Raw genomic sequence first — 14,783 nt, 5'->3', positions numbered from 1 at the left:
AGTTTGTTGCTGGGGAATATTAATAAACTCACTAAAGTAGGAGTCCCCAACCCCCAGTCCATGAACCAGTACTGGGCTGTGGCATGCCAGCAACTGGTCCATGCAAACAAGCAAAGCACCATCTGCAGGCAGCACACAAAACCACACACTCTCCAGTCTGCAGAAAAACCTCTCTCCACAGAACCGGTCCCTGGTGCCCAAAAAGTTAGGGACCTCTGCTCTATAGCATCACCCTGTGTCACACAGTATCACCCATATAACTGCCTTTACTTCATAGCACCTGCCCATGCCACCAATCTGTCTATGCTTTGTAGAATCTGCACATGACACCTGCCTGCTGCAGCACCTGCCTGTGGCTCTCACCTGCAGTTCTAGCCTGCTGACTGCTTGTCTGGCATTCCTGCCGTTTCTCACGTCATGGTCATGTGGGGTCCTCACTTGTGGTCCTGGTGGTTATGATGGCAACCAGGTCTGCCATGATTGTCATTGCTAAGTGATGCAGTCACATGACTTTGTGCAATACAAGTCTAGGCCCAATTGCTTTCATATCCTGAAGACTACCTGTGATGAGGTTTTGCAAATCTTTGCTTTAATTTTTCATATGACATTTTACAAATCCAGTCACTGACATATTGTTTTCCATTTGGGGTTAATTTGCCTTGGATTCATATTTAACCACTATGGTAGTTGCAGTATTTAAAACTTTTGTTTCACTGGTCAATACAGGAAAATAAAAGCTAACTTATATTTTCCATCAGAAGTCTAACTCTAAGATGATAAAAATGTCAATGCTATGTTAGAACATTCCAATAATATTTTTGGTTTCTAATTGGAGAGATTTTTTTAAAAAATGAATTGTTATATTAACACACTCTAATTTTATAGCATGATCTCATGATAAAAAGAGAAGAAAGTTTAAGGGAAAAAATATTTTCCTCAAAGGGTTAGGTGTGCCCTAAGAGGATTTTTGTGCACTTCGCAAGCCTTGTTATTTGTAACCTTTCACTTGCTTTGAAAGTTGTAAAACCTGACAGATAAGTTTATCCTTTCTGATCAATAAGGGCAGTGGTATGCTCAAAACAGCAAAGGGACAGCCAGCTCCTAATCAGTGCGGATCAGACTGAAATGGGTTTGAGTTAACAGAGTTTTTGTACCTGAGCACGAGATGTTTTGACAAGTTATTTTTTCAACGGAAGATCTGACTCAGTAAAGTAAAAGAAGATTCATCTAAAATACGGTGTCTCTGGAACAACATTCCACTGACTTGGGATATGGAAATGGCAGCAACTACTGCATTACAGTTTGTAGGACTGATCCTTGGAGGCATTGGCACTGTCGGGACCTTTGCCATCACTGGCATGCCCCAGTGGCGAGTGACGGCTTTCATTGAAAACAATGTGGTGGTCTTTGAGACAATTTGGGAAGGCCTCTGGATGAATTGCATAAGGCAAGCAAACATCAGGATGCAGTGCAAGGTCTATGACTCCCTCCTGGCTCTCTCGCCAGACCTGCAGGCTTCAAGAGGCTTGATGTGTGCGGCCTCTGCCCTGGCATTCCTCGCTTTTGCCGTGGCCGTTCTTGGCATGAAGTGTACCCAGTGCACAGGAAATGATGACCGCATCAAAGGCTATATTCTGCTGGCAGGCGGCATCTCCTTCATCCTGACTGGCATCGTGGTGCTCATCCCAGTGTGCTTTGTTGCCCATAACATTATCCGAGACTTCTACAATCCCCTTGTCACAGTAGCTCAGAAGCGAGAACTTGGAGAAGCTCTTTACATAGGCTGGGCTTCAGCTTTCTGTCTTGTGGCTGGAGGAGCAATTTTATGTTGTTTCTGCCGTTGCGATGAAAAAACCCGACACTACCGATACTCATTGCCCTCACAACCGACCACCCACCGCAGCCACAATATTCAAAGAAGAGCTGGGAGTGCATATTCTAAAAGTCACTATGTTTAGTTGTCTTGATCCAAGAGGAAGAAACTTTTACATCCAACATGAAATCTAATAAGGTGAGAAGAAGCTTTGGTTATGTAATGTACTCTGCATACTGGAATGCCACTTTATCATCTATGAACTCTAAAACAAAAGACAAAAAAATGTCTTTAGATATTTCAGTGTAGGAAAGGAGCTTGAAGCCGGATCTTGTTTTCAATTTGTCCTTTTGTAATTAATCTCTATTAAGAAGCATTCCCATATTTATACTCTGTGACACATACAGATCTTCAGAGGGGTGGGAAGAACATTGTTGTCACTGGTAAACATTTAAGCCTTGCTGAGGTTTTTCATATTCAAAATGTTATGTCTAAAATATATCATATGATATATTATGAAGGTGGTGGGAAAAGACTGAAAATGTACACTTTAAATCTATAAATGATTATTTGCATAAGTAGTCTTTTTTAATAAAATGTTCTTCAGTTGTCAGAAAGAATGAAACTATATGTTTGAAATAGTTGATATTCATTTTCTGTCAAAATGTTTCCTTAGTTTTGCCCAAAACCATTAATATTTTGTGTAAACGTAATGCTTTTCAAGTAATTAAAATTTATTTTTGTTATCATGTAAATTGTAATCTGATATTAATTTGATGTGCATTCTATTGCATTCTGCAGTTAAAGAATGTTGTTATTAAAAATATTGCACACTGCATCAGATAACAAGCTTTCTGTGATTTTTCCAATGGCTCTTTGGGTAAATCTAGTTTGTAATCAAAATGTGAAATATATAGTAACCATGGAAAGTATCTCATGTGACTGACCAATAGGTGGATTTTGAGGAGAAAAATGTCTCTGAGTAGCTAGTAGGATTTATTTTACGTTATATATTTTCTATCAGGGTGGGTTGCATATAGAGAGCACTTAAACTTTTATATTTGACAGGCCTAAAGGAAATGCAACCATTCATATTATAATGTGTTAAAATAGCTGCTGAGTACTTACAGATTTTAAAAGGCTAATAATGTCAATCACAGAGGTATATACATGCATTTTTCTTCTAGAAAAAAGAATGAGGTTCCTTTCATAGATTGCTTGAGCTGAAATATGGCAGGAAAGTGATTACAGCAATAGAACTAGGGTGGGGGACAAGTTGCCTATTCGGTATTATTTATTGTGTTGCAGATTGAAACTTTGCATAGTCACACAGCTTATAGTTAGTGAAGAACACACAAAATGCTCTTAAAATCAATAATAGGAAGAAGCTATGCAATCCAATTGCATTAACCGGGGTATGTATTTTACTGTTAAATATTGGATTTAGAATGTACTTTCAAATAATGCAAATGCAGTTTACATCAAGATGATTATTATATCTGAGGGAAATTGCACAACTGGTCATTTGGAATAGAGTAGTCCTCACAATAGTTCATTTAGTGATGATTTGAAGTTACAGCAGCACTGAAAAAAGTGACATGATTATTTTTCACACTTACAACCTTTGCATCATCCCCATGCTCATATGATCAAAATTCAGATGCTTGGCAACTGACTCCTATTTATGACGGTTGCAGTGTCCCAGGGTCACGTGATCATCTTTTGCAACCTTCTGACAACCAAAGTCAGTGGTGGGATTCAGCTGGTTCGCACTACTTCGGCAGAACCGGTAGCTAGTTTTTTGTTGCCCAGGCCCAGAATGGACTTCCAGAAGCGGCATCCACACAGAGAACTGATTGTTCCCACCACTGAGCAAAGTCACTCAGGAACCGTGTTACTAAGCATGTTACTAACTTAACAGCTGCAGTGTTTCACTTAACAACTGTGACAAGGAAGGTCATACAATGGGACAAAAGCTCACTTAACAATTGTCTTGCTTGGCAACAGAAATTTAGAGCTCCGTTGTGGTCGTAAGTCGAGGATTATCTGTGGTCTTTTTCTATTAGTGTTGTTAAATGATGGCATTTTGAACATTGGAGATGTGAACTGGGGATAAAAAAGAGTAAACTTCCTTTGCAAACTTTCACTTCATTTGGCGCAGCAGAGTATCCTAGCCTTCCACAACTCAGAGGCTCCTATATATTGGGCTAAAGCCAGTGCTTTTTTTTTAAAAAAAAAAAGGTGCCGGAACTCTCATCTTGGCGGGCGCAGGAGGCGGGGGGGCGTGCTGCTGCAGTCACAGGTTCGAAGGGTGTTGGCGGCGGGCTCCCCTCCCTGGGGCCGGAGCCAGCGCGGCTGGTGCTGTGGGAACAGCAGAGCCCACTCTATATGGCGGGGCTGTGCAATGCGGGCAGTGGAGGCAGTCCGGGTCAGGTGATGTTTTAATCTTATGATTTTAAAAATATATTTTTTCTATTGTAACTTTCCCCAAACCTCACCATGTGGATTGCATACAAATATTATATAATTGGTAAATAAAGGTAGAACATATGTTAATATATATCAAATAATAATATGCTTCCCTACAAAGTCAATTCTTGCTCAATGACAGACCAAGGAGTTAACTCGGAAAGGCAAGAGGAAAATCTAGAAGTGGTCTGTGCAGCTCTTCAACATCTTCATCAACGATTTGGATGAGGGGATAGATGGGGAACTCATCAAATTTGCAGACAACACCAAGCTGGCAGGAATAGCCAATACTCCAGAAGATAGGCTTAAGATACAGGAGGATCTGGACAGACTCAAACACTGGGCACTATCTAACAAAATGAAATTCAATTGTGAAAAAAGTAAGGTTCTGCATTTAGGCAGGAAAAATCAAATGCACAGGTATAGTATAGGTGGTACCTTGCTTGATAGTAGTAACTCTGAAAGGAATCTTGGAGTCCTAGTGGACAATCACTTAAATATGAGCCAGCAGTGTGCTGCAGCTGCCAAAAAAGCCAACACAGTGCTAGGCTGCATTAACAGAGGGATAGAATCAAGATCGCGTGAAGTACTAATACCACTTTACAATGCCTTGGTAAGGCCACACCTGGAATATTGCATCCAGTTTTGGTCACCACGATGTAAAAAAGATGTCGAGACTCTAGAAAGAGTACAAAGAAAAGCAACAAAGATGATTGTGGACTGAAGGCTAAAACATATAGGGAATTGGGTATGTGTAGTTTAATGAAGAGAAGGGTGAGGGGTGACATGATAGCAGTGTTCCAATATCTCAGGGGCTGCCACAAAGAAGAGGGAGTCAAGCTGTTCTCCAAAGCATCTGAAAGCAGGACAAGAAGCAACAGATAGAAACTAGTCAAGGAGAGAAGCAACCTAGAACTAAGGAGAAATTTCCTGACAGTTAGAACAACTAACCAGTGGAACAACCTGCCTCCAGAAGTGGTGAATGCTCCAACACTGGAAGTTTTTAAGAAGAGACTGGACAGCCATTCGTCTGAAATGGTATAGGGTTTCCTGCCTGAGCAGGGGGTTGGACTAGATGACCTCCAAGGTCCCTTCCAACTACTACTACTACTTCTTCTTCTTCTTCTTCTTCTTCTTCTTCTTCTTCTTCTTCTTCTTCTTCTTCTTCTTCTTCTTCTTCTTCTTCTTCTTATTATTATTATTATTATTATTATTATTATTATTATTATTATTATTATTATTCTTATTCTTATTCTTATTCTTATTATTATTATTATTATTATTATTATTATTATTATTATTATTATTATTATTATTATTATTATTATTATCTTGTAGAAAGGAAAGGCCCACACTGATAAATTAAAAATCTTTGTGGTCTGCAAAGGAATGCTGGTGGGCTAATAAATGATTTGGTGACTAGAGGAGCATCTACAGTGTTGGAGCTTGTGGTCATGGTAAGCCATGGAGGCACTAGACAACATGACTTTCAGGGCAGTGGTGGTGATTTTATTACTTTAAAAAAAAAGTCTGTGCTTTTTTGGAAGCGTCCAGGAAAGTTGGAAAAGTCAGTGCTCGGCTTTCCAGCTTGGTTTTTTCTTCGTCTAACGACCCTTAAAGGGTCAAAAGTTGCCTTGGAGAGGCAATGAAGTAGGAGGGGCCTTCAGGAGCTCAGATCAGGGGGCACCTGATCAGAACGAACTGTAAGACCCTCTGCAAAATGAAGATAAAAGGCTGTTTTTTATCATCAGCCATAAACGCCTCCAGCGGGAAGCAGAAATCACAAATCAGAGAAACTCCAATAGCGTGTTGAACCTGGGTGAGCAGACTGTTTCCTTTCCTTCTCTCAGAAGATTATTAATGTTGAATCCCTGTGGGCGCCCCGGCTCTGTGGAATCAACTGCTGGTTGAGCTCCGGATGGCACCGGATCTCCGCTCCTTCTGGTGCGGGTTAAAGACCCATTTATTCGAACAAGCTGGCCTGGCCTGATGGGGAGTTAACTTAGGGTTTTAATATTTGTATATTCTTACTGTTTTATTTTGGGCAATAATTTAATTCTTTTTTAACTTTTGTACTTTTGTATTTTTGTTATATGCCCTGTTCACCGCCCTGAGTCCTTCGGGAGAAGGGCGGTATAAAAATTTAATAAAACTAAAAACTAAACTAAACTAAGAGCTGGATGGCAAAGACCCCCAGAAGATTTATGAGCGGCGGGTAATTATTTGGGGTGGAATCAGATTTTCTGTTTAAAAATATCGGACTTGGACATTGATAAATAAGCTAAGGAGGACATCTAGTGGTGAAAAAAAGAAGAATGGAATTTCTGTAATATTCTTTGTTGATAGAAACATGACCTTGGGAAGAACAGCTGCAGTAAGATAAGGCTGCTTTGTTATGAGACTGAGTTTCAAAGCTACTTTTATTGAAATGGAATAGTCTAAACAGACACTGTTTTTGCTATAGACTGTAAACCTCAAAATGACTTCATCTAATATTACCAGACTTACGAAAAAAACCTCCTCTGCACCCTCTGTTGGCCAATCCAGCCCTACAACACAGGGATCCATTGAAGCCATGATACAAAGGGAAAAGACCACAGTTCAAAGTGAGACACAGACTTCATTAAAATTTATTCAGGATCTTATCTTGAAAAATCAAGAGACTGTGGAAAAACATCGCTTGGAGACACAAGGGAATCATAGAATTACGCAGGCAACATTGGAGAAGTTAAATGAAAAAATGATGGCTATAAAGGAGAAACTTGAATCTCAAAATCAAATGATATTACAAAATCAACAGAAGATATATAAGATTGAAGAAAAACCAGGTGAAAATGACAAAAAGATAGAATTTTTACTACAAGAAAATGAAAAGTTGGACAATGAAATTAAAATTTTGGAAATGGCAAATGCGGAACATTATTTGAGATTCCAAAATATTCCTGAAGATAAAGCAGAAAATATAGAAGAGGTGATTATTGATATCCTGGAGGAGGCTCTTAAAACAGATCAATCGGAAATTTACCTTGAGTTAGATGGGGTTTTTCGCTTCAATTCAAGTTATGCAAGAAGAAATAAATTACCAAGAGAAGTACATGTACGTATTGCAAGGAAGTCAACAAGAGATGAAGTATTGCAGAAAGTAAGAGATGGACCAATACAATATAAAAACAAAGAAATTGTTGGTCTTAAAACAGATACCTAAAAGAATTAGAGATTCATGAAGACAGTACCATTTTCTGACTACGAAACTTATAGCTAAGGGTATAAATTTCAGATGGCTGACACCAGAAAGCATTTTAATAAACTGGAACAATACAAGATACAGACTCGATTCAATTTAGAAAGCAGAAGATTTTGAAGAGAAGAATAGGTCAATTTTGGAGGAAGAAGAGGCCAAGAGGAAAGTAAGGAACAGAAACAAGTAGAGGAAGAGCAGATCCAAGGAGCAACCGCATCAACAAAAGAACAGGAAGAGGAAGATCTTCAGAAGGGGAGAGATGAAAGACCTGCTAAAGAACAAAGATCTACCAGATCGGTCAGACCAAAATATAAGTAATGGAAATGGATAAAGAAAGTGGAATTTTTTCAGTAAATATAAATGGACTGAATTCTCCAATTAAAAGAAACAAGATTTTTAGGAAATTATGGAAACTAAATTTGGATATAATTTATTTACAAGAAACACACATAAAAGCACAACACCATAAACTGTTGGAATATCCAAAAATTGGAAAACTTTATTATGCATTGGCACAACAAAAAAAAGGAGTAGCTCTATATATTAAAGAGACAGTAAATTCGAAAATGGTATACTCAGATGAAGAAGGAAGAATATTAATGGTGGAGATCTATCTGCATCAAAAACAAATATTATTAGTGGCAATATATGCACCGAATAACAATCAGGATAAACTTTATAAAAATTTACATAGAAAAATAGTAGAAATGGAATATCAAAATGGTTGTTTACTAGGAGACTTTAATGCAATAACAGATGGAAAAATTGACTATAAAGTAACAAAACAAAGAAAAATGGTAGAGGAAGACTAGCTAAGACATTTTTTGATATGGCGGAAGAAATTGGAATTCAAGATGTCTGGAGGGAAATAAACCCACAAAAATTACAATATACTTTTTACTCAAATAGCCAGACATCTTGGTCAAGAATTGATATGATTTGGATGACTGCAGATTTGAGAATGAATGTGCAGGACATTGAAATAGAAATAGGTATATGGGCAGACCATAACCCCTTGAAAATGACCTGGAAAGAAATACAAAAAAGATCAAGATGGACTTTAAATTGTTCTATATTAAAAGAAAAAGAATTTATAGAAGTAACAAAAAAAGAGATGGAATTTTTCTTTAAGGAAATTAAAAAAGAAGATACTAAGACACAAAACTTATGGGACACTGCTAAAGCATATTTTAGAGGTATAGCAATATCGTATATGGCAAAGAAAAACAAACAGAGAAAACAGCAATATATATCACTAAGAGAAGAATTTGGAAGATTAGAATTAGAACTGCAAAAGAATCCTCAAAAAAGACTTTAAAAAGAGATATGGAAATGATAAAACACAAATTAAATTTGTTAGATTCAGAAAAAGTGGCAGAACAGATAAAAAGAGCGAAGCAATTTTTTTTGAAAATGCTAATAAACTGGGAAGATGGTTAGCTTATAAACTTAAAAAACAGAAAGAAAAAAAATGATACACAATCTGCTGGACTGGGAAGGTTATTTACAATATAAAAATGAAGAAATTAAAAAGATAGTTAAAGAATTTTATAAAGACTTATATGACAAGAGGGAGATTCCAACAGAGCAAATTGTAAAATACTTAGAAAACAGTAACCTTTCGAAGATTCCAGAGACATTTAAAAATATATTAGATGAAGGAGTTACAATGATGGAAATAACAGAGGCTATAAAAAGACAAAAAAATGGTAAAGCTCCTGGTCCAGATGGACTCCCGGCAGAATTATACAAAAGTTTGCAAGAGATATTAAGCGATCCGTTGAAAGATGTTTGTAATGGACTTTTAATAGAAGCTAAAATGCCAGCGACGTGGATTGAAGCAAACATTTCTTTAATACCAAAAGATGACTCAGATCTGACTCAGATCAAGAATTACAGACCAATCTCACTACTTAATGTGGATTATAAAATTTTTACCTCAATAATGGCGGAGAGATTGAAAAGATATTTGGTTGAATTTATACATCCAGAACGGTTTTTTTAGCAAAGAGACAAATTAAAAGTAACTTAAGAATGATAATAGACATACTGGAATATTACGAATTACATCCAGGGAAACAAATGGCATTAGTATTTTTAGATGCTCAAAAGGCATTTGATAATCTCTCTTGGCAGTTTTTAATTTATCAATTACAAGTAATGGATTTGGGTCAGAATTTTATAAATATGGTAAAAACAATATATAGTAAACAAAGTGCCAAAGTGATTGTGAACGGAGATTGTACTGAAAGCTTTGAAATAAGGAAAGGCACAAGGCAAGGATGTCCTCTATCCCCTCTGCTATTCATTTTCACTTTGGAAGTCTTAAATTGAAATATAAGACAAGATATAGAAATTAGAGGTTTGGAGTTAAAAGGTGAAATATATAAATTACAAGCATTTGCTGATGATTTGGTATTTATTTTGGAAGATCCCTTGAAGATGATTCCAAAATTGTGGGAAAAATTGGAACAATATGGTGAAGTAGCGGGATTAAAAATTAATAAAGAAAAAACTAAAATAATATTGAAAAATGTAACGGATATGCAAAAAAATCGAATATCAGAGGTCGTAGAGGTACAGATAGTGAGAAAGGTAAAATACTTGGGTATATATTTATCAGCTAAATGCTCAACATTAAAAGAAGACAACTATATAAGACTATTGAAACAAATAAAGTTAGACCTGGAAAAATGGAAGAATTTAAAACTGTCTTTACTAGGAAGGATAGCTACAATTAAAATGAATGTATTGCCTAAGATTTTATTCTTGTTCCAGACAATTCCGATAAAACTTGGGGGACTTTTCTTTAAAGTGTTGGACTCCTTAGTTCTGAAGTTTATATGGCAGGGAAAAAAAGCTAGAATAAAAAAGAAAACTTTGCAAGATACAAAGAAAATGGGGGTTTTGGTTTACCTGAGTGGACTTTGTATTATCAAGCATCTGTACTGACATGGGTGAAAGAATGGATAATGCTTAGGAATAAAAGGTTGTTATGTTTGGAGGGACACGATTTACAGTTGGGATGGCACGCGTTTCTATGGTATGGGAAAAACAAAATTCATAGATATTTTCAAAATCATTGTATTAGAAATGCTTTGATAACTGTATGGGAAAAAATCAAAATGAAAATATATGTAAAAATTCCAGGGTAGTTATCAACAATTGAAGCTTTTTCAAATGTAAATTTGTTAGATTTTGAAAAACCGTGGACATACAAAGATATTTTAAATATTGATGGGACATTAAAATCGAAGCAAGAATTGGAACATCAGGGTATCAACATGTCATGGTGGGTACATTTACAAATACAAAATAGATATGAAAAAGACATGAAAATGTTTGAATTTTATAAAGAACAAAATGTGTTTGATAAGATATTATTAACTTCTGATGAGAAACTAATTAAAAAGTTGTATAACGTAATTTTTTGTTAACTTTAGAGATGGAACATGAACAAATCAAAGGGTCAATGACAAGATGGGCAGAGAACTTTGGTTATAATATAGAATTAGAAGAATGGCAAAAATTATGGGAGAGAAATTATAAATTGACAATGTCAACTGCATACAAAGAGAATTTGTATAAAATGTTTTATAGATGGCATTTACCTCCAGCTAGATTAGCGGTTTTGTCTTGACGCATCCGGCCCGTGGGCCGGCAGTTTGACACCCCTGGTCTAGAATAATCAGCTTTCCCCAGGGCTTTTGGAACTGCAAGACCATGGCCCATTCAATCATAGAACTGTTGGTTTTACTGAAGGAAGTAGTAGGTTTAGTTCACCTGTAGTTGATAACATGTTTTAGCAACTAATAGGAGACCTACCTTTTTCAGATGACACACAGATGTTGTCAGTGTATAATAGGATTCATCTAGATGGATCAAGCCTAACTGAATAACAGGTAACTTCTTACACTGACTGCACCAGTACTGCTTGAGTTTATTGTAACTATACAACATGAGTAAAATTTTAAATAATCAAGTTTACACTTTGACAGCCTGAGAATTAGAATTCTTAACTGGTACTGGCTCACTTTAATTACTTTTCAGATTTGATGAAATATGCAAATCAATAGTAATATAACTCTTATGTTGATGAAGGTAAACTAATTGTCAGGGAACAATATTTAATCAGAGAAGTTGGTAACCCTGATTTCCAAACAAACAAATCAGACTTACAAATTTCTGGTAAGCAAAAGACTTTGGGGGAAAGAACCTTTCACTTCAGCCATACTTTTTTGTTTGTGATATGTTGCCTGGAAGTATATCTGACTCCCTATATAGATTGAAAAACAAAAGGAGAAGATGTGGGTAGAGGCTGCCATGATATTGTAATGCTAAAAGAATAAAACAAGTTTACTGCGAATATTTCCATAATCGCTGAGCTTTAACTTCCAATAAATGATCTCAGGTTGTCAAAGCATTACCAGGACTTTATAGACATTTGGATGCATAAGACTTCACCAGTGTTTCAGTTCATTAACTTCAGGATCTATTTATCTTGTTTTTGCTTATCTGTGTTAAAAGAACTGCTTAAGCAATGTAATTCATTGATTTGGAGAATTATCAGGGCATAGCTTGAAAAAGACATTCTGCACACTTTTTTACTAATTATAAATTCATTACTAATTTCATAACTAATGAATGAAAACAGGGACCCTTGATGTGTCTACATAAATCAGTGGTTCCCGACCTATTCTATACCCTGTACCCCTAGAACGCTTCTGATATATTCTTGCACCTCTTACAAAAGTTTGAAATAATGGCAACAAATTATGCATATACACTCTAATTTTGAAAACCCAAGTTTTTGCACCCTCTGGAATATCATCTCACACCCCTGGTTGGGAACTCCTGACATAAATAAGTCACATTCAACTATTTCTTGAAACATTGTCAAATTTCCTAAACCCAGCCTTTGATTTTTGTCATCAACTCGACAATATATTTTAGCAGACAGAACAACCAAGTTCATTTTGCCCATTGTATTTTGACACTGATGCAATCATTATTGTTGTAGAATAATTATCAGCACTATAGTTAGAACCAAATCATTTAATTATAGTCTTGTAGAAACATTGAAATTCAAAAAAGCATCAGCGTCAGGTATAAGTTAGACTCACCCTTCCCAAGGATATGATTTGCTACCCAGGTATTAAGTCTTGCTTTTCTAGACTCATGGAAAAGATATATAGCAGTTTCCTCCGAGTAGTCAGATGTGATCTGAACTCTTCACTGGTGTAGATGGAGACGATCTTAAATTCATCTGATCCAGGAGGAAATCATGAATACATTGCCATCTTTTCAGAGGAATGAAGATCTTCTTTAGAAAGAATATTCTGTGTGTTGCTTTTCTGGGTGCAATTTTCTGAGATGGCTTTTTGTCCAGTACAAATGATGGCTTGGCTGCTTGGGATCATTGGCATGTTTGGAACAGTTATTGTCACTCTGATGCCACAGTGGAAAGTATCAGCCTTTACAGGAAACAACATCATAGTCTTTGAGACTATTTGGGAAGGCTTGTGGATGGTATGTGTCAGTCACATCAAGAATTATCAGTGCGAATTCTACAGATCCGTTCTGGCCCTTCCACCTATGTTGGACGCTGCCAGAGGATTAATGTGCACGGCTTGTGCACTGTCAATTATTGCTTGTCTGACTGCTTTTGCTGGCATGAAATGCATTCGAAGTCCAGGCAATAATGAACAAGTCAAAATAAACATTTTATTCACGTCTGGAGTAAGCTTTTTCCTAGCTGGGGTTTTTGTGCTGATTCCTGTTTCCTGTATTGCCAACAATATCATCGAGGATTTTTATAATCCAGAAATCCAAGCTGCTCGGAAACGTGAATTGGGAGCTGCTCTCTATTTAGGCTGGATCTCAGGTGCGTTTCTAATCTGTGGAGGTGGCATGTTTTGTGGCTTCTGCTGCTCTCCTGAAGAACCTGAAATATATCAGCATTCAGCACCATGCAGCCAAATCAAGCCTGAGGCAGTGCGTTCCTATGTATGATTCCTTCAGGTCTGCATCCTGAACTTGTCTGGGACAAAGAAATGAATGTTTGGATTCTAACTTTAAATCCAGGACAATACAGTTTTATAGATCCCATCAATGCCACTGATTTGTAGAAGCAGATTTTCATCTAGGAACATGCTCTTTGGGCAGATAACATTCTTTACTTAGCAATGCAACATGTAACGCTATGAAGACATTCATTGTATTTGCTGCAAAACTGTCAGACTATGTCCATGAGGTATTGTGTTTTCAGGGAAAGAAAATTAGATTAAATCTGTTTTCTCCTGCTTTCTCTTGATTAGGATGAATGTTCATTCCTAATATTTTGACATGAAATGAATGCTTATATACAGATAGTGGAATATACACACACACACCCATATAGACAAATTTCAGTTACATTGAAGCATTTGTGCTGTCACATTTTGAAGAATGAAAGCTTGCAGATGAATTTTTAATCTGCTGAAATGTCCTTCCTTATATTCTTGCTGAATTTTGAAGGGAAAAAAATCTACTATATTATAGTTAATATCTATTTTCTTTAGTTTTTCTTTTTAATTTGTCAATCTGAAAAATAAAAAGTTTATCAAGCCCTAATTTAGCTTCCTTTTTTTTTAACCTAACAATCCCTAGATCTGTGGATTTTAGCTCCCAGGTATATGAAGCTAACGTAGTCATTGCTAAGAATTATGGTTGTTGATGCAGCTAAAATGACCAAGGTTAGGGAAAATTGGCTTAATGGGTCACAATATTTTGCTGATATTTCTGTTTGACGGGTCATGATTAGTTCAAAAAACACAGGAGGGAAAGTAGATTAGTGTATATGGGTGGCCAGTACAACTTTAACAGAGGGAACAATTCCAGAGCAAGTGTATTAAAGGCATGCATTAATTTTAAAATATGACAAAACTTGGTAAATGGGAAAAAGACATTAAAAGTGTCTTTTAGTTGTAAGATATTTGATTTTGTATGTTATGCCTGATTATGCTTCTTTTCTAAGTTCTATTTGCTAAATGACACCTCTTACATAAAAATATGAGTAAAGGCCCTGGGATCTGATGAATAAACAACCTTTGAGTTTATAACAAAGGGCAATTTTGGGTGCAGTGTAAATTATTGGATTTTCCCAGTTTTTGCCAAGAAACTTATAGTGTGGCTTTCAGCATTTGCCTGCTCAATGTTCAATAAATTTCTGAGTAACCTATCTTTGTGGCTATGTTCAGGACAAAATAGATACATGTTAGA

The 14,783-nt window shown here is 36.4% G+C and overlaps 1 protein-coding gene across 1 annotated transcript; it reads left to right on the top strand.

The window, feature by feature from the left end:
• Nucleotides 1–1,277: 1,277 nt before the first annotated feature.
• On the top strand, nucleotides 1,278–13,535 carry CLDN8 (claudin 8; the record flags this gene model as incomplete). Its single annotated transcript, XM_083361265.1, has 3 exons — nucleotides 1,278–1,929; nucleotides 7,231–7,424; nucleotides 12,897–13,535. 3 exons carry the CDS (start codon nucleotides 1,278–1,280, stop codon nucleotides 13,533–13,535), a joined length of 1,485 nt encoding a protein of 494 aa, XP_083217391.1.
• Between the last annotated feature and the right edge of the window lie 1,248 nt (nucleotides 13,536–14,783).

Source organism: Vipera ursinii, assembly GCF_947247035.1.
Source record: "Vipera ursinii genome assembly, chromosome: 4".
NCBI classification, from domain to species: domain Eukaryota; kingdom Metazoa; phylum Chordata; class Lepidosauria; order Squamata; family Viperidae; genus Vipera; species Vipera ursinii.
This window is presented reverse-complemented; position numbering and strand designations above follow the sequence as displayed.